The 25,732-nt window shown below is 44.5% G+C and overlaps 1 protein-coding gene across 3 annotated transcripts in view; it reads right to left on the reverse strand.

The window, feature by feature from the left end:
• The window catches only part of EPS15L1 (epidermal growth factor receptor pathway substrate 15 like 1), a 317,440-nt gene that overhangs the window by 170,418 nt on the left and 121,290 nt on the right, over positions 1-25,732 (reverse strand). For all 3 annotated transcript variants that reach the window (XM_069216518.1, XM_069216520.1, XM_069216519.1), the window contains 2 exons: positions 11,666-11,822; positions 8,412-8,497 (listed from right to left, as the gene is read on the reverse strand). In XM_069216518.1, coding sequence (XP_069072619.1) covers positions 8,412-8,497; positions 11,666-11,822 — 243 coding nt within the window. The remainder of the gene's footprint in view (positions 1-8,411; positions 8,498-11,665; positions 11,823-25,732) is intronic.

The raw sequence follows: 25,732 nt of genomic DNA on the forward strand, positions 1-25,732 counted from the left end.
CCAGGGGACATGCAAAGCTCATGCAATACTACTGTAGTCACACAGCACTTACACACATTAAAGAAAACACTCAGTTGTACAAATATAAAGGTACTTTATTTTTGGAACAAATCACCACAAAATACTAGACAGGTGTCCCACCCTTAGGAGGTAACGAATACACTAAATATATACACTAGTAATCAGAAACAGTCATAGAAAAGGTTAGAAAACAGTGCAAATAGCAATAACCAATAGTGACCCTAGGGGGAGCACACACCATATACTAAGAAAATGGAATTCGAACAAGGTACCCCCACCTAGGTAGGTAAAATGTGTAGAGCGGAGCTGGAGGTATCAGAAAACCACAGAGGTAAGTAACACAGTACCCCCCAGCGACCAAGAATGCAGGAGTAAAACACTGGATTTTCCCCAAACCACCCAAAAGGAGGAAAAGAAGAAAAAGAAGACACCCAAAGAAGACTCCAAGAAAACCAGCGGTGGATTCCTGAAGAAAGAAGACCTGTGGAGAGAGGGGACCGAGTCCAAGAGTCACAGTGGAGTCCAGGAGGAGTAGAGGCTACTACACACCCAGCTGTAGACGCAGGAGTTGGTCGACGGTGATGAAGAACAGGTCAGCACTGCAGCCCTGCGGCCAGAAAAGAGTTTCTGATGGATGCAGATGAAGCCCAACGTTGGAAGGAAGATTGCAGACGGGTGTCGGTGCAGGAATTCTACAAACAAGCCTTGGCAAAGGCAAACTTGCGGTTAGTGGAAAAGAGGTGCTGCCGGGGACCAGCAAGGCCCAGGAGGTCTCAACCCAGGAGGGGGAGTCACAGTGGACCCTCGGCATTGCAGAGAGTCCGCAGGTGCAGAGGCAGCACCCACAAGAATACCACTGGATGGGCACACAGGAGTCGAAAAAAGATCCCACCAGCACTACAAAACAGGATCCCACGCTGCAGGAGGCTGCGCTTTGCAGGATGGAGTGCTGGGGGCTGGAGCTACACGTCGGCTGAAGATCCCATGAAGGAGATGGAAACAAGCCTTGGCAGCTGCAAGAGACACGGTGCACAGGGGTACTGTCCAGCGTGGGAAGGCAAGGGCTTACCTCCACCAAAGGTGGACAGCTGGCAGAGAGGACCAAGAGGACTACTCTGGACCACCACCCGTGATGCAGGATCCACGCAGCTCAGCAGGAGAGTGGATCCACACAGCCGGTTGTTGATTTATGTAGGTGCCTGTGGTTGCAGGGTAGTTCCTCCTTCACTCCATGGGAGATTTCTTCTTCTTCTTGTGCAGGCTAAAGAGTTGCAGTCTTCTGAGAATGCACAGAGAGGAAAATGTTGCAAAGCTGACAGGAGCCCGGAAACAATGTTGCTGAAGAGTTCTTTCTTCTTGGAAGCAGCTTGTTGGATCCTGGAAGTTCCAGTCACAGTACCGGAGGCCAGGCATCGAAGCAGAGGAGTCCTGCTGGAATCTTGCAAGCCAAATCTGAAGACCCACCCAAGAGAGAGACCCTAAATAGCCCTGAAAGGGGAATTGGTCACCTAACCAGGTAAGCACCTATCAGGAGGAGGCTCAGATGATACCTGCCTGGCCTGGCCACTCCAATGCTCCCAGAGTTCCCTGCCAACCTTGGAAACAAGATTGCAGAACCCAAGGAGGAGCTCTGGGCACTCCCCTTTCCATTGTCCAGTTTCACGCCAGAAAAGGGACTGAACCGGTGTGGACTGGTTTATGTACAGAGGGCACAAAATGTGCCCTTCAAGGCAAACCAGTGGCTTGCGGAGGCTACCCCTCCGAAGCCATTCGCACCTATTTCCAAAGGGAGAGGGTGTTACCTCCCTCTTCCAAAGGAAATCCTTTGTTCTGCCTTCCTGTGCTTGATCAGATCAAGCAGCAGGAGTGCAGAAACCCATCTGAGGGGTGGCAGCAGCTGGGCTGCCCGGATAACCCTGTAAGACTGTTGGTAACAATGCTGGGAGTCCTCTAAGGAGCCCCAAGAGTGCATGGAATTATATGTCCAATAGTTGCAACAGTATTGGGGTATGATTCCAATATGTTTGATACCAAACATGCCCAGGTTCGGAGTTACCGTTATGTAGCTGGATGTAGGTAGTGGCCTATATCCAGTACACATGTAAAAATGCCGTCCCGCACTTACAAAGTCCATGAAAATGGATCTGGAGTTTGTGGGAGCACCTCTGCTAGTGCAGGGGTACCCTCACACACCGGTACCTGCACCCTGCCCTCTGGGCTGAGAGGGCCTACCACAGGGGTGACTTATAGTGACCTGGTGTAGTGACCTGTAGTAAAAACGGGTGCATGCACCCGTTTCATGTAGGCTGCAATGGCAGCCCTGCAGAACCCTTTGCATTGGCTCCCTATGGATGGCAGGATAACTGCTGCAGCCTGTAGGGAGCCCCTGGAACCCCAGTGCCCTGGGTATCTAGGTACCATATACTAGGGAGATACATGGGGGATCAGCATGCAAATTGTGGGGAGAAAAAGGTACAATTTAGAGGAGAGAGCAAAACTACTGGGGTTTTGGTTAGCATGATCCCAGTAGACACAGTCAAACACACTGACAAACAGGCAAAAAGTGGGGGTAACCAAGCTAGAAAGGGGCTACTTTCCTACAACCGTGAGATTGTGAAACAAACTGAGACAGGCTTGTGTGGTTGTGGATGCTTGTTGCGCTGTTGGGGCCTTGAGTAGCCAGTCATCCAGGTAGGGAAACATTTGGTGACCTTGGATCCCGAGAGCAGCTGCTGCTACAGGTGCCAGGCATTTGGAGAATATGCAAGGTGCAGATTTCAGTCTGAATGGGAGGACTGTGAATTGGTAATGGGTACCGGCTATGGTGAAGCGAAGATATTTTCTGTGTTTGGGGTGAATGGGGACGTGGAAGTATGCATCCTGCAATCTGAGGGTCGTCATGAAACCTCCGTGGCTGAGGAGGTGCAGGATATCTGAGATGGTGACCATCCAAAATGATTCCTTGCGTAAGAATTTGTTCAGTTTTCTTAAGTACAGGATGGGCCTCCATTTCCCCTGTTTTCTTTCTTATAAGGAAGAATAGTGAGTGAAAACCTATGCCCTTTGTGAAAATGAAACTCTCTCCACTGCTCCCTTTACAAGCATGGTAAGGCTTCTTTCTTCAGTAAGTGAAGATGAGGGGGGTGCGAACACCTTGAGGGGTAGTTTGGTGGTGTCTGTTCCCTACAAATTCTAGGGTGTGGCCATAAGCGACTGGTTCTAACATCCATTTGTCTGAAGTTATATGTTTCCACTGGGGTAGATGGCTGGAAATATACGCACTCACAGGATGAAGAACGGTGTCTGTAGCCGGTACCCGGTGTGGGTCACTGTTTATAACTGGTCTCTACTCTGGAAGGTTGCTTTCATCAAGGGCCTTGTTTGGTGTAGGCTGCTGCAGGTGGCTGATGGTACTGCTGTTGGTAAGTTGTCCTATACTGTGTTTAAAGGGGTGATACTGCTGACGTTGGTATGATCCTCTTTAAGATGAATAACCTCTTCCACAAACTCCCCGAAAGGGTACTTTTTAGATTGGAGGGAGCCGAGAGATCTCGCAGTATCAGTGGGTGTTTTTATTGCTAACAGCGCATCATCAACGTATTTTCCGAACAGCGTTTCCCCGTTGTAAGCCATATCCAGAACTTTAGACTAGACCTCCGGTCTGAAGGATGACGATTTCAGCTATCCTTGGCACCTAAGGACTGCTGCTCCAGCCAGCTGCCAAACACCTGTTGAGGTGATATCTAGTGCACAATCTATTGCCTCAGAAGAGGTGCGCTTTCCCTCCTGTACAATCTTGATGGCTTCTGTTTTCTTATCTTTAGTGATAAGGTCTATGCGGTTGCAGATGTCTGACCACATCTGCCTATCATAGCGGCCTAGGATGGCCTGAGCATTTCTGCTCGTACTACAATGGCGGATATGAGGGAAAACCTCTTGCCTACTTTGTCTAGACATCTACCCTCACTATCTGGTGGTGTAGAGATGGGAGCAGAACTGTTCTTGGAGCAACACTGCGTCGCCTGCAATATAACTGAGTCAGGCTTGGGATGACCGTCAGGCGCGCAGGGGAATCCTCAAGGGTCTTGTATTTGTTGTCTACCCTAGGAGGCACTGCTGCCACTGTAGCCAGGTTTTTTTCATAATCTTTATCCCCTCCTCTGACATGTAATCAATGATGGGAATAGCTCTGACTGATTTCCTTGCCTGTTCCTTAAAATCATAAAGGAAACAATCAGCCTGCTTGATGGAAGTTGGGAGGTGAAACCTTGTTGCTGTTCTGTCCATCAAATCATGAAACCCCCACATGTCCTTTGGGGTAGAGTCTGATGGGTGTGGTGGTGGTCGTGACGGTGTGGGAATGTGATATGCATCCCACACGCACTGTGGAGGAACATTCTTCTTTATCTCTCTTTCTTTCATCATCCGATGAAGAGGGGTCCGCTCTAGGTGGTGCCGCCACTGTTGGTCCTGGTGTAATTCTGGGAGTTAACGGTGGAGGAATATGCTGAGGCGAAGCAGGTACAAGAGGATGAGGTGGTGCTGCCTGGTGTTCCGATGTTGTTTCAAGAAATCTCTGCCTACAATCTTGCAACATAGCCTGCAGATCCTGAGCCAAAGAGACAGGTAATTTTACTTCTTTCTGTGGCAGATGATGGTGATATTGGTGTTCATAATGTCCCCCTGGCGGAGGAAGCATAGTATTGATGAAAATATTGTTCATTTTCATCATCAGTGCCAACATCTTCTTGACATTTAACTAAAATTTCAGATAAACAGTGTGCAGGACCAAATGGTCCCTCGTCATCTGACTCCTCTATATCTAACAAATGTGATGGAGGAAAAGGAGAGACTTTACTAGTCACCATTAGTTAGCGCTGGCGTTATTGTCCTTGTGGCCACTTTCATTATCATTGTCGACGCCATGCCGTAGTTTGGACTCTTGCTCTGGGCAAGACTGCTGGTTAAAGGATGACAGTACTTTTGCTTGTAGGCGACTACGCCTTTCCTTCAACAAGTCGCAACTGTTGTCCCAACCTTACCGGCTCACTAGCAGCACCTCACCAGAAACACAATAGTAAAAGGTGATTTGTGGCAGCATTTATGCATGGACTCGAGAATAATACATCTCAGGGAGTGTCGTGGTTAAACAGAGATTACCCCTTTCTCACAGATATATCATGTCTCATACAAACACAGGCAATGACAAAGATGCAGTAAAGTTTCAATAGTTTTTATTCAACATAACTACAATTTGCATGGGCTGCAATGATTAGGATAATGAATAATGCAAGAAACAGAATTGTGAAGACGACAGTCATTATTACGAAGACCCCCACCATCTTGCAATGCATAGAAAAGACAAACGAGATGTAATATGTCCTAATACCATTAATGTGAAAGGCCTAACCTCCTACCTAAAGGAGAGCTGGGTTAGCTAAACCTAATCTGCCAATGCCATGTCCATGAGAGGAGCCCCCAACCTTCGTTACCTTGGAATGAGGTCTCTATCTCAGACTCCGCAGGGACACGAAGACTGGGTCAGCGTCAAGACGACGTGCAGCATCGAGATCAGCGATGAAAGTATGGTGGTGGTCGTCAGCAATGATAGCTTTACTGTCGACTGTACCTTTCTCGTTGCCGTCGATGATGATGTCATTGATGGTGGTGTCGTCGACTGAGCTTCTGTAGACAGAAGCGTTGAGAGTCATTCCTGCCGATGACGGCATCGTGGATTAGATGGTTACCATTGACTGTGAGGTCATTGATGATGTTTTCGCAGCTATTTCAGACATGGATGTATCCCCATGTTTCTGAGATGGAGTAGTGGGTGAGAGGGGGCCTCCTTTGTGAGATATGGGGTGTTCTGTCATTTCAGAGGATCCGTATTGCGAGATCTCAATGCTTTACTACTCTCCTTAGACGCTCCTTCAGAGGATCTTGCACTTCTTCTTCTTCCTTCTGATGTGTCGCTGTCCTCTTCAGATGTGTAGCCTTCTGGGTCTTAGGCTTCCGTAACCAAAGAAGTACCCTCCCCTCTCCATCCTCTAGAGTCTTTGTAGAGAAGCTTCCACATATCTTACACTCCTTTACCTGGAGACTGGCGCAGAGGCAGTAAAGACATTCCTGATGTCAGTCCTCCACGAGTCTGTTTTTTGGAAGTTTCAGACATTTTGAGCCGAACTGCAGGTAGAAATAAGGAAAAAACTGAGCAGCGCTAAGGGAGACTCCCTTCACACCACACGCGGTAGAAAATCTGAGGGCAGCAGGCTCTCTTGGGAGTGTTCTAGAGGGCACTGTCACCTGATTGATCATAGTTCAAGTTTGGGGGCTTTTTTTTGTTTTTAAAAGGACATAGATATGTTATCACAGAGACTGTTCACTCAAATTAGGACCTCTGGTAATGATGCATACTGCTATGTTATGGTGATGTGGGACTCCCACTTTGACGACAGGAAATGATTCAAGCATGTGAAGAGTTCTATTTTGTGTCAATGACATCTATCGAGATGTTTTACTGTACGAACAAACCAAAGGTGATGGTTCATTTGGCGATTATTCTGTTTATCATTAAAAGTGATGTTAGGTGACCATTTGTTGTTTTAACTATACATTGTTCTTTCTACATTGCTAAATACCTGTACGCCGCACTTGATCCTGCTCCTTCGCTGTGCTCTGACCATTGCTGTTCTGTCTCAGGCGCCTCCCATTTTTTGTTTTTTTTACCTCCTCTTTACTCCTTCTCCACTCTTCTGATTTCATTATCTGTGAAGTTTATTCCGGACCCGTTTGGATTGTTACAATTCAAACTCTTCAAATTAGTAAGAACTGCAAAAATATACATTGCTTCCATTAATGCGTCTTTGGCGACACATCAAAAATCCAATTTTATAGGTCACGTCCATGCTAAAGACGCAGAGCTGCAAATGCCATTGGAAACCCAGATCAACATGTAATTCTCGGTTTCAAAAATACTTTAGATAGGAATTAAGCTTCTCCATTCGAGGACTGAATGACACAGCCGGGTCCAGGATCTGAAGACTCTAAGCGGAGATCTTGCTCTAGAGCTAAAGGAGGACAATTGGTTTCTGCACTGAAAGACTTTCCACTTCTTCCATAACTTTTTTCAAAGAAGAGAGACCAATTTCATTGTTTGTAATTCTTAAGGGCCAAAGTTTGATTTTATTGAGTCAGTGATTTTCCAAGTAAGGTGCTTTAAGTTTTGGAGAATGTAATTTTTTTTTTTTAAGTAAGTTGAGAACTTTCGGAAGTGTGCTAAGGCTGGCTGTCAGTGTGTTACCTGCCAAAGGAGAAAGTTTAATAGAAGAATATATAGTCTGAAAGAAGGTTAGATCAATATTCTGAAAAAATGAGGCGGGATGAGGGTGCTGAGCAGATATCTGTAGAGGGCTCCCATCTGATGCATCTTTGCACCCTGCTGAAAGCTGGGATAAAAAAAGAACGGGTAGGGAATAGTTGGGGGAGCAATGACGGGGACAAGGTTTAAGCAAATGAAACCTCACTCTGCAAATCTTTATAACAATAGCATTTCTTTTAGGAATATTTTAAATATACATAACCATATGCAGCTGCAAGCATTTTGAAACAGCCTAGAAGGAGGAAGGGCTGAAGGGACAGTATCTAAAGTATTCCCATACAAGTAAAGCTACACTGGCTCCTAGTCCGTAGGCTCGTTACAATGCACTGGAAATTACCGACATTACCCACCACATCGCTCTGGCGGGCAGCAACACTTAAATGGGGCGGGAAGATGCGCTGGCCCTACAACAGGAAGAGATAAGGGGCTTACAGAAGTACCCATAGCCACGGCCTGGAAAACAGTGCTCAACGGCTTATACCCTCACATAGAAACACCTAATAACTCGCAGGAGGCTGCATGAGACCCACTCTATACCTCCCTTCCCGCCCCCTTCCATTGTAGTCTAACTCCTCCCCACTTTTAATCTCATACATATCACGTCACAGCCAAAACATACATTCTTCAGCCCGTGAGTAGAGCTGGATGGAACCTACAGCACTGTCTATACATTGACCCTAGAGATCAGACCTGCCCAGAATGAGTACACTAAAACTTGGAGGACGAAGTAGGTATGTGTCACAAGTTGGTTTTATGTGTGGATGCAAAATTACTATGTGGTATAACACAAATGATTATCCTGTCAGTGCAACTAGAGATTCATATGATGTGACAGAGAACAATCAGCAAATGATAATATAGATTATGTCTCCAGGTTGTTCTATTGTATGTTATTATACTTGTGTACATTAATAAAAATGGTTTAAAAAATAAAAAAGTAAAGCTACACTGGGGGTTCATGTTAAAGTACACTGAGCACAGAAAAGAAGCAGGTTAATACAAGAACACTTACCGCTGCAACTGTGCAATCTCTTGGCTAATTTCATCAAGTTCTTTCACCCCAGTAAATTCTCCAGAACCAACAGAACTTGAACTGTCCTGCATAAAGAAATACAGCAACATGGATAACTGCCCTCCTTTGACACACAATATGAAAACTGCATTCTCCAAAAAAAAATCTAAATCCATAAGAGCATGCATAAATAGTATCTATTTACAGTAACGTAAACGCTTGAGCTCTACTCTATCAATTGTTTGGAAGAGAACAGAAGTAGGAGGAACTAGATTGAGGAAAAGGTTAACAAGAAGACAAAGAAATGTATGACTTACCCTGCTGCATATCCTGGGTCTCATTCTGCCTCACTCCCAATTGCCCCCAAAAATCTGCTTCCATAATGACCCACCAGAAGTAAGCATGTCATTGTGTAAAGTTGGAGGATATATATGAATGAATGACAACAATTTGTAAAGCATGACTGCTACCCCAAGGGGCAGTGTGCCGCTGAGAGGATCAAGCAATCGGATTTGATATACCCAAGTCGAAAAGAATGAAAGATGTTTAGTAATGCTGCGTATTTTGATAGGTAATAAGTACCAGTGATAAGTGGAAAGCAGCCTTCATGACAGGCACGTCTGAGGCAAGGGAGAGTGAGCACATTCACAGAGTACCTGCATTGCGACTGGTCAAGGTGTTGCTTTGGTGCCATACTGACAGTTTTACCTTTGTGGAGGAGTGAGCGTTGAGGATGTTTGTGCTCTTCTATTTTGAGCGTGGTATTCAAGGTGTGCAGACCGCCTGTGTTGTGATTATGTGAAGTGGACTGAACCTGTGAGTGGCTGACTGAGCTGGATGAATGTTTGTGGCATGTGTCCGATGAATGTACCTTTGATTTTACAATGAGTTGTGGATGTGTAAGGTAATTCTGTTCCGAGGATGCGTTGTGTTATGCACACAACGGTGAATACGAATAGTGAACACAACGTAACTATGTTGCGACACTGAGCAGCTGCTGAGGGGCGCTGTAAACTACTGTGATTGTTAGTGTGCATGGTAAGATGTCATGCTGTAGCGTGTTTTATGGTATGGTGGCGCTGTACAAGACTCATGTTCGGCATGTGTTTGGTACGTGAAACTATTTTGCTGGTGGATAAAAGGTCTGTGGTGCCACTCCATGTAAGATAAGTAAAGTACACCCGGTTTGGAGTATGCTTTTACGTGCTTGCTCGCGTTAGGATTCAGCAACCAGCATACGTAAAAAAAAAATTCAAAACAGTAAGCAAAGTCTGGCTGCAATCCCACTTTCTGCCCATAGGGCTGTCTGAGTTGACTGCAGGATTGAGAGGGCAATAGCAATAATGTAGTAATAGCAGAGGTGGGGATAAAAATATTAATAAAAATGAGTGAAATCAAACATTTTGTTAATGGTTTGGCAACACGCTGCTAGCACAAGCATGCAGCATTCCTTTTGTTATTCCGCAGCTACTCACACGGCGCATTTCTGTTAGTGTGGAGATCTCACTTCCTACTGGGGTCAGGTACCCCGACAGAGTCTACAAGAGGAGTGCGGGGGAAAGAGAGAGAGACAAAGAGACCAAAGACAAAGGAGAGAAGACAGCAAGTAGTAGTTAGTCATTACAGGAGCTAAAAAAGAAACCACAGGACTGGGGCAACATCTGTAGATGGAACACATGCACGAGATCACAGATTTACATAACGCCAGTATTTCTGGAAATATGTTTGGGCATGGACATGTATAGAAAAAATAATTTAGGCATCGCATCTTGAACCCCACATAATTACTTATATTTTGTATCATAATTTGCACAGATGCCTTCCCTCAAGAGATTCTGGAAATTTCCTTGGCAAAATGGACAAGTATTGTTTTAAGTCTTTCAACGTCACTAAACTATAAATCATGAAATTCCCTATAAGGAGAACATTGTTTGACTGCAAGTGTGCAATGGCTACTGGTACCAATGCCTTGTGAACAGTAAGATTGTCCTGCTTGTATGTGTCTTGTTTAATCCTTTCACAGCTCTAAAATATCCATTACTTAGTCAAGAGTGCACACCCACTGCAAAAAAAAAAAATGGGATAAAGAATGAAATATGGAAAGACAGAAAATGAAAAAAAAACACACGTTGATAAGATCCAATTAGAGACAAAAGGGGTAAAATAAAGAGGATGAGAAAATAAAACTAATCAAAAGCATTATACACAACATATTGTTAATTCTTTCCTATAGTTCACGTGGTAAGCATGTCTCTTTTAAGTCACTTATACTCATAAGACAGTACTTAAGACAGTAATTTTTTACAAATACAACTCAATCGCTAACTCCACAAAGTGCTGGTAGAAGTAATAAAGTGCACCTTGCACCTATGTTTAAAAGAAGCAGCATGTTCAGAGCACGTATGGAGTATACGTGAACATTTTTTGGTACAATATCAAGAGTCATGGTGTGACAAACTGCTATGTAAGGGACACTGCCTGTATCAGCTTGGTGTCAGCTCTGCCATGACATACATAACAAAGGTACACCTCAATGCACCTTTCTTCTAAGTTTCTGTCCAGTAGAAACCTGCGTCCCTTTCTCTGCACTGGTCCCTTCTATTCGGAGGCCTGGAATGCAGTGCTAGATTCATATTTCCTACTCAGAGGCGGGGACCCAGCTTCTGCTTAGAATCTCCCTAAGGAGGAACTGTGGCAGGGCACTGTGGTCCATTCCACATCCCTCTACACACAGGCTAATAGTAGATCACTTATATTAAAAGACATCGTAACTATTAATTATATTTTTACTTCTCAGCCTGTCCACAGATTAGGTAGAATATAAAATCTAGGGAAATAAGCTACAGAAGCTTCACAAATCCTTGAAGCAGGGGAGTTCCACTCTACCTGCATGTACACTCTTCCTTCTTCAGCAACGAGGTGTTCATGGCGAAGCTCCTTTTACAAAGATAACAACGCTTGGACCTTCCAAACAAACCAAATCCATGGGGGTTTCACTATCAAGCCTTCCTCCCATTTGCAAAAAGGAAAACTCTAGGCTGTGAGAGCTCTGGCGTCCCTGGAAGCAGACACTGGAATCACGTGGAAACTAGCATGAAGATGAAAAGACTTGGAACATTCTACATGAAACTAAGGACCCTTGTCTTCCATGACACAACCACCCTCACCCTCAAAGGAAAGGGGAACCAGTTAGGATGCAGCATGCAAGAATTGCTAGCACCTTGACAGCACGCGTATTGTAAAGAAATACTCACCGCTACTGGGGTGCTCCGATCTCCAGGGGGTACCATATCTGGGGAGAGGACCTGAGGAGGGTCAATCCCCTTGCTGACCTTTTGTTGAATAAAGTGCATAGCGAGAGCAAACTGGTCTTTGCTTAGCTTGCCTGTTTGCCTGGTGTCGGCCAGTGCCCTGTTAGGAATTGTACAATTGTCATTAGTCTTGTTTCAAATTTTCTCATTTTGATTTAAAAAAACTATACAGAATTTAATAGGTCCAGCAAACACAGCTACAGAGCAAAGTGTTCACACTGTTGTATGTGTGTTACTCTCATTCAGATCACCAGTCATTGTTTACATTCTCTCTATGGCCCAAGACTGACCACTAAATAGGTCACGATTCTTTGAAGGACCAAAGACTGTCCGCCAAACATAGCATTGTCTCTATGGGCCAGGCTGGTCACTAGTAAGGCCACATTCTCCATAATGTACCAAAGCTATCCACTAAACATGTCATAACCTGTCAATTGTCCAAGGCTAGCCAGTAAATATCCCACTGCATCTCTATGGCTCAAGGTTAGTAGCCCCTAATCCTCTCACAGTGTGTCTATGGTTTGATGCTGGTAGCTAACCTTAAGGATGAGGGCACTTTAGTCACATGAAGTCCATCACATTATAACAAGTGACAAAATGTTATGTAAATGAATAGCTCTGGGCGGAAGAGTAGCAAAGCTTTTTCTTTTAATCCAAGCTCTCCATCATGTGCTTCCTCACTGAGTTCTTAAATATAACAGTATTCTCCCTTCATGTGAGATCTGTAAAATGTTTTAAGAGAAAGCTTTCTTTCTAAAGGCATTCTGAAAAAGCATTAGTAAATGCAACACGTTTGACTTGTTCGATGAATATATGCCTGTAAAGTGCAGAGTACGCCTCACAGTAGAGCCATTACACCATGTATTAACTTGAAGACCCTACTTTAGATCACAAGAATGTCTTAATTCTATTTTAAAGGCACAGTGTGAAAAGATGTAAGCATCTGCAATCTGAAAGTGCCCTTTAAAACTTAATGGACGGCATTAGCACTCAGCTGTTGGCAGCCAGATGCTAAAAAAGGACATCTAAACGCAATATTCTGTATTTGAACAACTTTCAATAAGAATTAACAATAACATTTAAAAACTCTAGGTGGAAATTACTTTTGAGTTCTCTCATTTCAAAAAAGAAAAGCAGCAGGAAAAGCACACAGATAGACGTCACCGTCACAATAATATCTGACACTTTAAGTCAGAAGGCTGTTACTGTTTCCCAGAGCGCGCTGCATGCTCAATTCTTTTCTTTTTGACAGACCAGATAGAGAAAGAATCTTACAATCACTAACTTCCTAGGATTTCTTAGTTCTTCAGGGACAAAGGCAGGTTGTTTATAAATTCAACTTTCTTGTCCCAAATGAAGAACTAGAAAGGCGTCTTTACAGAAGAAATGGCAGGTAAGTGGGAGATATGACCTGTGCTAGATCCCTGAAGAACATAAAGGTAAAGAAGGCCATCTTTACAGAAGCAGACTAGGGAGAACTTAGACCTTTGTTGGGCCCATGGCTGGAGAGAATTGTAGAGCTTGCCTCCACATGCTATCTGTGCCCTGGCTGCTGGGGGCTATCTTTTGCAGTTTTGGAAACTTTACGAGTGGCATGAAGGAAAATATTTACCAACCTGAGAAGGTTGGGAGCAATTAACAACTGGCTAATAATAGTTATTTTTTAAATTTTTATTTTGGACACAGGAGTGACCTTCAGTCACCAAATCTGGTAATACACATACAGCAAAAATGTACTTTTAGAGCCACATTGTTTCCTAGAATGTCCCATGACATCATCTTCAGAAATTCTTATTTCTGTACACCTTATTGACTTTTTGTGCTTTGCTCTTGCTATAAACATTAAAGTATTCATTTTGTTTACTAAATTATTTTGGGGATTTGCTGTGTGCTTTCTTGACTTTAATGTTGGTTTGGTGCTGCTTAAATACGTAGGACACATATTACTGCAAGAAAAAGTTGGCTCCATTGTGCCATTGCTACCCCAGGTTTCTCAATTTTAAAGTTTATTTGATCTACCACTTCCAGGCTACTACTAGGTGGAGGCCCCCCCATCCCCCCCCGACCCCCACCCCCCAGGACTAGATGGTCTTCTACACACCTCCTCTAGGGGGAAACAAATACTTACCTGTAACTACAGCTCTCCAGTATTGGCCTCTTTAATAAATTCACATAGATTCACATATTTGAATCAATCCCCCGTTCATCGAAGTAGGAGCCCCACCGCCTTATAAAACAGCAGTACAGATCAATTTTACATATAAAACAAGGTTAAAGTGCATTCACTTTCACAGCCTATTCGCATCGTTTGAAAAGATCCGAAGTATAGCAATCTCACAGATTTCCAGCACAAGTGAGATAAGTAATGAGAGGTGAGCCTCCGAGGGGAGGAGGGTGGGTCGCAGGTGAATCTATGAAAGATGCCAATACTGGAAAACTGTAGTGAAAGGTAAGTAAGAAAATCAGTTACGTACCTGTAACTGCAGTTCTCCAGTATTGGTATCTTTAATAGATTCACATGCTTGAATCATCCCCGTCGTCGAGGTGGGAGCCTCGCGGTAAATTTAAATACATAAAGCAGTAAGTCAGTAAAAGTAAAACCAGTAGGCCCCAGTAGGCCTCATAGGGTATTTTACAGTCTATCCACCTTGTTTTGTGAAAAGGCCCAAACTTCCGTATCAACCAATCAGGATTCAGCCCCTCCCAAACACTCCCAACAGAGGCTGAATTCCCTCAGATTTTCTAGTAGGAGTGTGAAGTTTAATATCTGTATAATAGGGGAGCCTCTGAGGGGAGGTGGGTGGGTCGCATGTGAATCTATGAAAGATACCAATACTGGAGAACTGTAGTTGAAGGTAAGTAAGAAAATTAGTTACTTACCTGTAACTGTGGTTCTCCAGTATTGGTATCTTTCATAGATTCACATGCTTGAATCATCCCCGTCGTTGAGGTGGGAGCCTCACGGTAAATTTAAATACATAAAGCAGTAAGTCAGTAAAAGTAAAACCAGTAGGCCCCAGTAGGCCTCATCAGGTATTTTACAGTCTATCCACTTTGTTTTGTGAAAAGGCCCAAACTTCTGTATCAACCAATCAAGATTCAGCCCCTCCCAAACACTCCCAACAGAGGCTGAATTCCCTCAGATTTTCTAGTAGGAGTGTAAAGTTTAATATCTGTATAATAGGGGAGCCTCTGAGGGGAGGCGGGTGGGTCGCATGTGAATCTATGAAAGATACCAATACTGGAGAACTGCAGTTACTGGTAAGTAACTAATTTTCTTCTCCAGTATTGGATCTTTCATAGATTCACATGCTTGAATCAGAATAACGAGCAGTAATGTCTTCTTAATTAGTAAATTACATTGACTGTAATTTTATCATAATTTTATAAGTGATGTGACTCACATTAGTTCAGCTTTATACATCCACGTAAATATCTATATATAAACACATATATATATATATATATATATATATATATATACATATACATATCTATACAGGGAGTGCAGAATTATTAGGCAAGTTGTATTTTTGAGGATTAATCTTATTATTGAACAACAACCATGTTCTCAATGAACCCAAAAAACTCATTAATATCAAAGCTGAATATTTTTGGAAGTAGTTTTTAGTTTGTTTTTAGTTTTAGCTATGTTAGGGGGATATCTGTGTGTGCAGGTGACTATTACTGTGCATAATTATTAGGCAACTTAACAAAAAACAAATATATACCCATTTCAATTATTTATTATTACCAGTGAAACCAATATAACATCTCAACATTCACAAATATACATGTCTGACATTCAAAAACAAAACAAAAACAAATCAGTGACCAATATAGCCACCTTTCTTTGCAAGGACACTCAAAAGCCTGCCATCCATGGATTCTGTCAGTGTTTTGATCTGTTCACCATCAACATTGCGTGCAGCAGCAACCACAGCCTCCCAGACACTGTTCAGAGAGGTGTACTGTTTTCCCTCCTTGTAAATCTCACATTTGATGATGGACCACAGGTTCTCAATGGGGTTCAGATCAGGTGAACAAGGAGGCCATGTCATTAGATTTCCTTCTTTTATACCCTTTCTTGCCAGCCACGCTGTGGAGTACTTGGACGCGTGTGATGGAGCATTGTCCTGCATGAAAATCATGTTTTTCTTGAAGGATGCAGACTTCTTCCTGTACCACTGCTTGAAGAAGGTGTCTACCAGGAACTGGCAGTAGGACTGGGAGTTGAGCTTGACTCCATCCTCAACCCGAAAAGGCCCCACAAGCTCATCTTTGATGATACCAGCCCAAACCAGTACTCCACCTCCACCTTGCTGGCGTCTGAGTCGGACTGGAGCTCTCTGCCCTTTACCAATCCAGCCACGGGCCCATCCATCTGGCCCATCAAGACTCACTCTCATTTCATCAGTCCATAAAACCTTAGAAAATCAGTCTTGAGATATTTCTTGGCCCAGTCTTGACGTTTCAGCTTGTGTGTCTTGTTCAGTGGTGGTCGTCTTTCAGCCTTTCTTACCTTGGCCATGTCTCTGAGTATTGCACACCTTGTGCTTTTGGGCACTCCTGTGATGTTGCAGCTCTGAAATATGGCCAAACTGGTGGCAAGTGGCATCGTGGCAGCTGCACGCTTGACTTTTCTCAGTTCATGGGCAGTTATTTTGCGCCTTGGTTTTTCCACACGCTTCTTGCGACCCTGTTGACTATTTTGAATGAAACGCTTGATTGTTCGATGATCACGCTTCAGAAGCTTTGCAATTTTAAGAGTGCTGCATCCCTCTGCAAGATATCTCACTATTTTTGACTTTTCTGAGCCTGACAAGTCCTTCTTTTGACCCATTTTGCCAAAGGAAAGGAAGTTGCCTAATAATTATGCACACCTGATATAGGGTGTTGATGTCATTAGACCACACCCCTTCTCATTACAGAGATGCACATCACCTGATATGCTTAATTGGTAGTAGGCTTTCGAGCCTATACAGCTTGGAGTAAGACAACATGCATAAAGAGGATGATGTGGTCAAAATACTCATTTGCCTAATAATTCTGCACTCCCTGTATATATATCCATAGACATCTGAATAGAAGAGCAATAAAAGCTGTGTGGCAGAAAGTCCTGACACAATCTGTTTTGTTATTATTTTGAAGTCTACGACAAGTTAACACAATATAACAAAGCGAATAATCTGAGGCACATAATTAGAATAAAACACACTGTGATATAAAATTAGATATTAACGAGACTAAGAACCAATATCGAACATACCTCGAGTGTGGTGGTGGGATGTGTAAGAGGCTCACCTTAACGAAATAGATGCCTCAGCACTGCCTGTCCCACTGCTGTATCGACGTTGTTAGTTTCCTCGAGACAGTAATGCCTCGTAAATGTATGCTGGCTGGACCATGTTGCTGCTCTACAGATGCTATGTAGTGGTACACCTGCAAAGAGTGCAGCTGAAGTGGCTACCGATCTTGTAGAGTGGGCTCTCACCTTGGTGTGGAGCGCTTTTCCTGCTTTTGAATGGCAGAATTGAATTGCCAGGCCAATCCATCTTGCTATAGTCTGTTAGGACACCGCGTGCCCCTTTCTTGTTCTGCCAAATGCTACAAATAATTGATCAGACTGGCGGATGGCTTGAGTTTTCTGTAGATAAAACTTTAAACATCTTTTAATATCAAGGGAATGTAATGTTTTTTCGGCTACTGTTTGTGGATTTGGAAAAAAGGTTTTTAAGATGACTGGTTCATTCAAGTGAAACGTTGAGGGAACTTTCGGGATGAATTTAGGATTTGTTCGCAGGATCACACCTGAGTTTGTGAATTGGAGGAAAGGCTGTTTGAAAGTGAAAGCCTGAATGTCGCTGACTCTTTTGGCTGAAGTAAGAGCTAGCAGTAACGCTGTTTTCCATGAACTGAATTTTAGATCAGCTTTGTGGATCGGCTCAAAAGGAGCTTTCATGAGCTGCATCAACACAACATTCAGGGACCATAGCGGTGGAGGCTTTCTAACTGGCGGGAAGACCCGAAAAAGGCCCTTCATGAATTGCTTGACAATTCTTGTGGAACACAATGAGACTCTGTCTGGTGATCTGCGGTATCTGGAGATTGCTGCCAGATGTACCCGAATGGACGAATATGCAAGTCCTGATTTTGCCAGGAGCAGGAGATATGGAAGTATCTGTTCCGGAGTAGCGGACAAAGGATGTATATCTTCTGCTGCACACCATATACAAAAACGTTTCCATTTAAGTTTATAGGTTTTGTTGGTAGTGTCAGCTCTAGCTTTTGCCAAGATGTCTCTACACTCCGGGGAAATGTTGAGATTCAAGTATTCATTGTATTCAGGAGCCAAGCCGACAAATGAAGAGACGACGGATCTGGGTGTCTGACTTGTCCCTGGTGCATCGTTAAATGAGTCGGACTCTGTCTGAGTCGTAGATGTGGCCGTTCGGAGAGCATGAGGAGCTCTGTGTACCAGACTTGTCTGGGCCATCTGGGAGCTATGAGCAGAAGGCGACACCCCTCCGACTTCAGTTTGTTGATGACTCTCAGAATGAGCGGGATCGGAGGAAAAGCGTAGGCATAAACTCCGGACCATCTCATCGAAAACGCATTCCCCCACTAATCTTTTTGGGGAAGCCAACTTGCGTAGAACTGGCATTTCTTGTTCTCGAGAGTGGCAAATAGGTCTAGGTTCGGTTTGCCCCATAATAGAAAAAGGCTGTTGAGAGTTTTTTGGTCTAGCTCCCACTCGTGATAAGGAATCACTGTCCTGCTCAGGGTGTCTGCTAGAACATTGGTTTGTCCTGGCACATGCTCCGCTTTGAGTGAAATATTGTGCTTGATGGCCCATGTCCAAATTTACTGTGCTAGCTGCAAGAGTTTTAGGGATCTCGTGCCTCCTTGCTTGTTTAGATAAAACATGCTGGTTGTGTTGTCTGTCCTGATTAAGACGCTTGAATTTTGTATCTTTGGCAAGAAAGCTTTTAGAGCTAAGTGTATTGCCTTGAGTTCTAGATAATTGATGTGGAGCTGACTCTCTTTCGCATTCCAGGTTCCGCTGATTTGCAGGTCCTGGCAGTGTGCACCCCATCCTTCGAGAGAGGCATCCGTTGTTACTATGTAACTTGGTGTTTGAAGAAGAAATGACAGTTCGTTTGGCAAATTGGTTAGAGTCGCCCACCACCTCATGGTGTTCTTCATTAGAGGCGTAATGCGAATCTTGTCTTCGAAGGAACCGTTGACCTGGGTCCATTGTATGTCCAATTGCTCTTGCAGGGGTCGCATATGGAGCCTGCAATCTGGGAATAGCGGAATGCATGATGATATCATCCCGAGCAATGATTTGTAGATGCGGACTGAAACAAACTTTTTTCTGGAGAGCCTGTCTGCCAAGGAGGTTAACTTTTGTTTCCTCTCGTGAGATGGGTACGCTTTATTGCGGACTGTGTCTAGTATTGCTCCCAAGAAACTTAATACCTGTTTGGGGTGGAGCTGAGATTTCTGGTAGTTGACTACAAACCCCAGGCTGTGTAACAACTGAAGGCAATAGGAGATATGACTTGTTACTTGCGACTTTGAGGGTGCCTTTATAAGCCAGTCGTCCAGGTAAGGGAAAACCTGGATACCTGACTGGCGGAGATGTGCTGCTACCGGAGCCAACATTTTTGTGAAGATTCTGGGGGCTGATTTGAGACCGAATGGGAGAAACCGGAATTGGAGGTGCATACTTCCCACTCTGAACCTTAGGAATTTGCGATGGTTGCGATATATGGGGATATGAAAATAAGCATCCTGGAGGTCTAGGGATGACATCCGATCTCCGGTATTTAACAGACGCAGGACATCTTGCAGCGTTACCATCCGGAACGACTGTTTCTTTAGAAACTTGTTTAGTGCTCTCAAGTCCAGGATGAGGCGCCAGTCTCCTGAGGGTTTCTTTACAAGGAAAAAACGGGAGTAGAATCCTCTGTTCTTTTGAGATAAAGGGACTGGTTCTACTGCTCCTTTTCTCAGCATTACTCTTACTTACCTGAGGAGTTGGTTCAACCTCGGAGGCGGTGGGCCCGATGGAGGAACAATTGGTGGTGTTTGTGTGAATTCCAGAGTATGACCTCTGGCCACTACATTGAGTACCCATCTGTCCGATGTTATAGCCTTCCATTGGGGGAAATAGGAAGTGATGCGACCTCCGACCCTCGATGTTGGTTGGTGGGGAAGCGTTGAGATGATTGGCGGGTCATTGCTTTCTGCCTGTATCTCTTCCTCGGGCAGCTCCTCTTCCTCTAGCTGGATGTTTGTAAGCTGCGGCCGGTGGTAATCCATAATGCTGCTGTTGCTGGTGGTACTGATATTGAGATCTGTATTGTTGGTATCCACCTCGAAAGGAGTAATTACCTCTATCCCTTGCTCCACGAAAAGGTTGTTTTTTATATTGCAGGGTACCTAGGGATTTTGCCGTATCGGTATCCGTCTTGATATCCTGCAACATGTCGTCGACATGTTTACCAAACAAACTTTCTCCATCAAAAGGCATGTCGAGAACACGACTCTGGACTTCTGGTCTGAATGAAGTAGCCTTAAGGGATCCTTGCCTGTGCAGGACTGCTGCGCCAGCTAATTGTCTGAAGCCAGTGAGAGAAATGTCTATTGCGCTGTCTATAATCTCCGCGGAGACCCTTTCTCCCTCCTGCAAGACCTTTTTTGCTTCCACCTTGACGTCTTCTGGCAGTAGATCTAAAAAGGCAGACATGTCTGCCCACATCTGGCGATCGTACCTTCCCAGGATGGCGAGAGAGTTAGCCGCCTTAACTGTGACTGCTGCAACAGAGGAGAATTTCTTGCCGATATTGTCTAATTTCCTTCCTTCCTTGTCTGGGGGAGACGCTATAGGTGCAGAGGGGTTTTTGGAACGTCGCTGAGCCGCCTGTGATATAACCGAGTCAGGTTTCTGCTGTGAGACTAGACAGGCCGGAGAATCATCTGGGGCCTTGTACTTTTTCTCTAGTCTTGGCATTTGTGAAGGCACTGTTGCCGGATTTTTCATTGCCATCAAACCCTCCTGCAATAAGAAATCTACAATGGGTATGCCTCTTACAGATCTCTTTGATGGCTCTTTGAAGTCGTACAAAAAACATTTGGTTTCATGAGAAACAATTGCAAGGCCAAAACGTTTTGCCGCTCTCTCTATTAAATTATGGAAACCTCCTATGTCCTCTGGAGGAGAATCTACCGGACCTGCTGGCGGTGGAGATGGTGTGGGGACGAGATAATCATCCCATTCACTAGCCGCCGAATCTCTTAGCTCACCCTCTTCCCTTTCGTCGTCTGACGAGGGGTGAGCTTCCAGAGTTTGGCTAGTTACCGGTATGCTAGCCTGTGGTGTTTCCGAAAGATTAGTAGTCTGAGTTTGCCGAGGTGTCTGGTAGCTCTCAGGTCTAGGTGGCATGGACTGAGTTGATGGTGGAAACCTTTTATAGTAGTCATTCAACATATATTGTAGATCTGCTACTAGTGTGCTAGGCATAGCGAGGGGCGATGGTTGTTCTGCCTGTGGATAAGATGTTGAGGCATAACTAGGCTGGTAATGTTGATCCTCCTCCTCATCAAACTCTTGGCATTTGAGATTGAGTTGGGACGGGCTACTAGCTGCCCCAAACATTCCGTCGTTTTGAGAGTATGCATCATCGTCATCATCATCTAAAAGATGTTGTGGTGGATATGGCAACACTTTACTTGGTGAGGTATGCATTGGCAGAATATTAGACGCCTTGTCCCTCATGTTAATAAGTGAAAGGGGTAAGAATCTGGTGGAGTCGTCCTGATGATATGAGGAATGGTGCGGCGAAGTATCCAGGTAGGTGGATGGCTTATACACTGTTAGTGCTGTGGACGATATGATCGTCAACGGTTCCCTCGTCGATGGATCTCTTGTCGACGGATCTCTCGTCGACGACTTCCTCGTCGACGGTTCCGTCATTGACGGCGTCTTTGCTAACGGGTCCTTCGTCGACGGGTCCTTCATCGATGGTCCCTTAGTCGACGGGCCCTTTATAGACGGTCGTTTCGCCGACGTAACTTCTGTAGGTGCCGTCGTCGGCAGTGCCTTTCTAAACCTCATTGAGAGGTGCTTCGTAGATGGGAGTGCCCTGGTAGATTGGTGAACCCAGGAGGCCTCCGCCGTCGACGATGTGGTTGCCGACGAAGCTTTCTTAAAAAAAATTGCCGTAATTATCGTCGTCGACGATAACGGCGACGACGTCATAATCATCGGTGAGACCGGTGTTGTGAACGTCGACGATACTGTAGTAGCTGTTATCGTCGACGGGGTGGTCGTCGGCGGTTGTTTTTTCACCGAAGAGACTTTTTCTGGCTCTTTTTGGGGTGACAGAGACAGGGATGCCTTTTTTGAGGTGCTTTTTCGATGCAAAGGCGTAGTAGGTTCTGAATGAACCTTTTTTGGCAAATGTTTGAATGTCTCTGAGTGGGAAACATCCTTTTTTGCCTCAGTAGAGACTTGTTTTGTCTTTTTGGGCACCTTCCTTGGTGGTTCATCAGACCCTCTACTTCTCTCACCTGTTCTTTTCTGAGGGCGAGAAGTCTGTGATGACGCTTCGCTGTCGTCTGAGGAAGGATGTTCTATGGCTTTCTGTTTTTGCAGCCATAAGAGAAGTCTACCCTCACGGTCTTTGAGTTTTTTTTAAATAAAGGTGCGACAGATTTTGCAGTCTCTCACCTTGTGGTCTGGATGGAGGCAGTAGATACACTTCTTGTGGGGGTCATCAACATGCAGTCTCTTCTTCCCACAATTGTCACAGTCTCTAAACAGACCCTTCTTTGTCTTTTCAGACATGGTAAAGCTGTGGAGCTAGTTTCCTGAGAGAAAAACAATCTTCAGTCAGAAATAAGGAAAAAACTGAGCAGAGCTCAGGGAGACTCCCTTCACACGACGTGCGGTAGAAAATCTGAGGGAATTCAGCCTCTGTTGGGAGTGTTTGGGAGGGGCTGAATCCTGATTGGTTGATACGGAAGTTTGGGTCTTTTCACAAAACAAAGTGGATAGACTGTAAAATACCCTATGAGGCCTACTGGGGCCTACTGGTTTTACTTTTACTGACTTACTGCTTTATGTATTTAAATTTACCGTGAGGCTCCCACCTCGACGACGGGGATGATTCAAGCATGTGAATCTATGAAAGATCCAATACTGGAGAACTTATTTTCTTACTCAAGTATTGGATCTTTCATAAACTCACATGCTTGAATCAGAATAGCAAGCGGTTTTGTAAGCTTTAAATTTTATGATCTAATCACCCTTGAGGAAGGTGGGTTGTAAAATAATAATAATATTAATAAATATTTTGTAACGCAACAATATAGAAATATATATTGTGCAATATAATATTAGATATTGAGCAAAGTTATACTGAAGACAACAGAGGCTCACCTTATTTAAATTGAATGCTCTAACACTGCCTGTCCGACTGCTGCATCACTGCAGTGTGCCTGTTGATTTACTAACAGGTGTGCCTTGCCTAGACTGTCTGTACGCAACCAAGAGTTGTTCGGGTTTACAAAACTGTCTAGTACGGTGTAGGTAAAACTTAAGGCATCTCTTAATGTCCTGTGTATGCAGAGATTGTTCTGCCGCAGTTGCCGGGTTTGGGAAAAAAGTTTGTTAAATGATAGGCTCATTAAGGTGAAATTGCGTAGGTACAGTAGGAATACATTTTGGAGTAGTCCTTAGAATGACCCCATCATGTAAGAACAGGAGAAAAGGCTCCTGGTTCGTGAATGCCTGAATCTCTCTTCTCGGGGATGCCAGTGCCAATAGTATAGCTACTTTCCAGGTAAGGAATTTCAGATCTGCCTTGTGAATCTGTTCAAATGGTGGTTTGATGAGTTGGTAGAGAACATTAAGACGCCATTCCAGTGGAGGGACTCGGACTAGAGGGAGAACTCAGAAGAGACCTTTCATAAACTGCTTGACTATCCTAGCATAACAACGAGCCTTATGAGGAACGTCTATATCTGGATATTGCTGCAAGATGTACTTTCACTGATTCATGCACCAAACCTGAACGAGCCAGAGATAGAAGATAAGGTTTGCTCTGGTGATGCTTTCAGTGGGTGCAGATTGGTTTGTTGGCACCCTGTGCAGAACCTTTTCCATTTCAACCTGTAGGACTTGTTAGTTGATTCCACTCTTGTATTTGGGGGTATTTGTAAAGTGCATTCCGGCCATAGGCATCGAAGTGCTGAAAGCGTCTTAAGCAGAGCGGAGTGGACGTAACAGAAAACTACTGGGAGCAAAGCCAAGTTTTGAGTTGGTTACGAAAAGATACATGAGCATTGAGCCTCCTAATGTCTTCTGCAAGAGAATTCCAGAGCTTTGATGCAGCTTTGCACTTGAAAGCATAGCCGTGCGTTCTTGGGGAAAAGTCACATTCTGTAACTCCTGGAATTCAAGAGCCATGCATGTAATTGGAGAGAGCCTGGATTCAGATGTATAACTTGGCCCTGGTTCATCGTCAGCAGGGTTTGCTTGGTCGGGAGACGGACTCCGACGGCAGGAGGAGCTCCGTGAACCAGAACTGCCTGGGCCACCTAGGAGTAATCAGGCGGCACCTCCTGCCTTCATTTTGCTGAGAACTCTCAGTATCATGGAGATGGGGGGAAAAGCGTACACATATATCCCGGACTATCTTATCAAAAAGGAATTCCCCCATGATCCTGGGAGAGAGTGCCAGATGGCACAGAAGCAGCATTTGCTGTTCTCGTTTGTGGTGAAAAGGTCTAGTTCTGGTTTGCCTCAAGGCTGACATTTTTTGTTTAATTCCTCCTGGTTCAGTTGCCATTCGTGGCAGCTCTGTAGGAATCTGCTGAGATTGTCTGCCAAAGTACTGTTTGCGTCTGCTACATGCTCAGCCTTCAGAGGGGTGTTATGTGTTGTCAGCCAGTGCCACAAGTCCTGGGCTTCCTAGGAAGGATCCAGCGACCTTGTACCCCCCTGTTTATTTATGTGGTGGTCGTGTTGTCTGTACACACCAGCACTGCAGATCCTTGTACGCAGGGTAGGAAAGCCTGGAGAGTGAGATAGATCACCTTGAGCTCCAGGCGGTTTGGGGTTGTAGCTCCTCTTGCAAAGGTTTAATCTTCTGGCGGGCTAAGGGAATAAGATTTATTGAAGATGGTATCATCCCTAGCAATGACTTGTACACACAAAACAGAACTAGGCTTTTTTCTTGAGATCTTCAGGGCCAGTTGAGAAAAAAAATTCTGTCTTTCTAAGGAAAAAAACGCTTTGTCCTGCCCAGTATCTAGTTTGGCACATAGAAATGTTATGTTTTGCTGTGGAACAGTAGAGGACTTCTGAAGACTAAGTGTAAGTCCCAAATTGTGAAACAGTGCAATGCAATCCTGTGTCACCATGGACGGTTGGGTAGGTGTTTGTGCTTTCAGCAGCCAGTCGTCCAGGTAGGGGAAGACCTGGTGACCTTGCTTCCTGATGATGGCTGCGACTGGGGCCGGACATTTGGTGAAAATTCAGAGGGCTGATTTGAGGCCAAATGGAAGGACTTTGATGAACTGGTTATGGGTGCCAGCTACGGTGAAACACAGGTATTTGCGATGTCTGGGGTGTATGGGAATGTATAAATATGTATCCTGCATATCAAAAGTCGTCATATAATCCCCATGGTTTAGGAGATGCAGGATGTATGTTAGAGTGACCATGCGGAATGATTGCTTCCTTAAAAATTTGTTGAGCTTTCTGAGGTCCAGGATGGGTCTCCACTCTCTTGATTTCTTTCTGACAAGAATAAAAACATGAGTAAAAACCTGTGCCTGTCTGGTTGAAAGGTACTTGTTCGATCACACCCTTGGCGCGCATAATGAGAGCTTCTTCCTGCAGTAAGTGAAGATGAGGGGGGGTGCGCACCTTTTAGTGGCAGGTTTGGCAGTCATTGTATAAATTCCAGGTTATGACCATAGGTGACAAGGTCTAGT

The sequence above is a fragment of the Pleurodeles waltl genome, chromosome 12 (genome assembly GCF_031143425.1).
Source record: "Pleurodeles waltl isolate 20211129_DDA chromosome 12, aPleWal1.hap1.20221129, whole genome shotgun sequence".
Lineage (NCBI taxonomy): Eukaryota > Metazoa > Chordata > Amphibia > Caudata > Salamandridae > Pleurodeles > Pleurodeles waltl.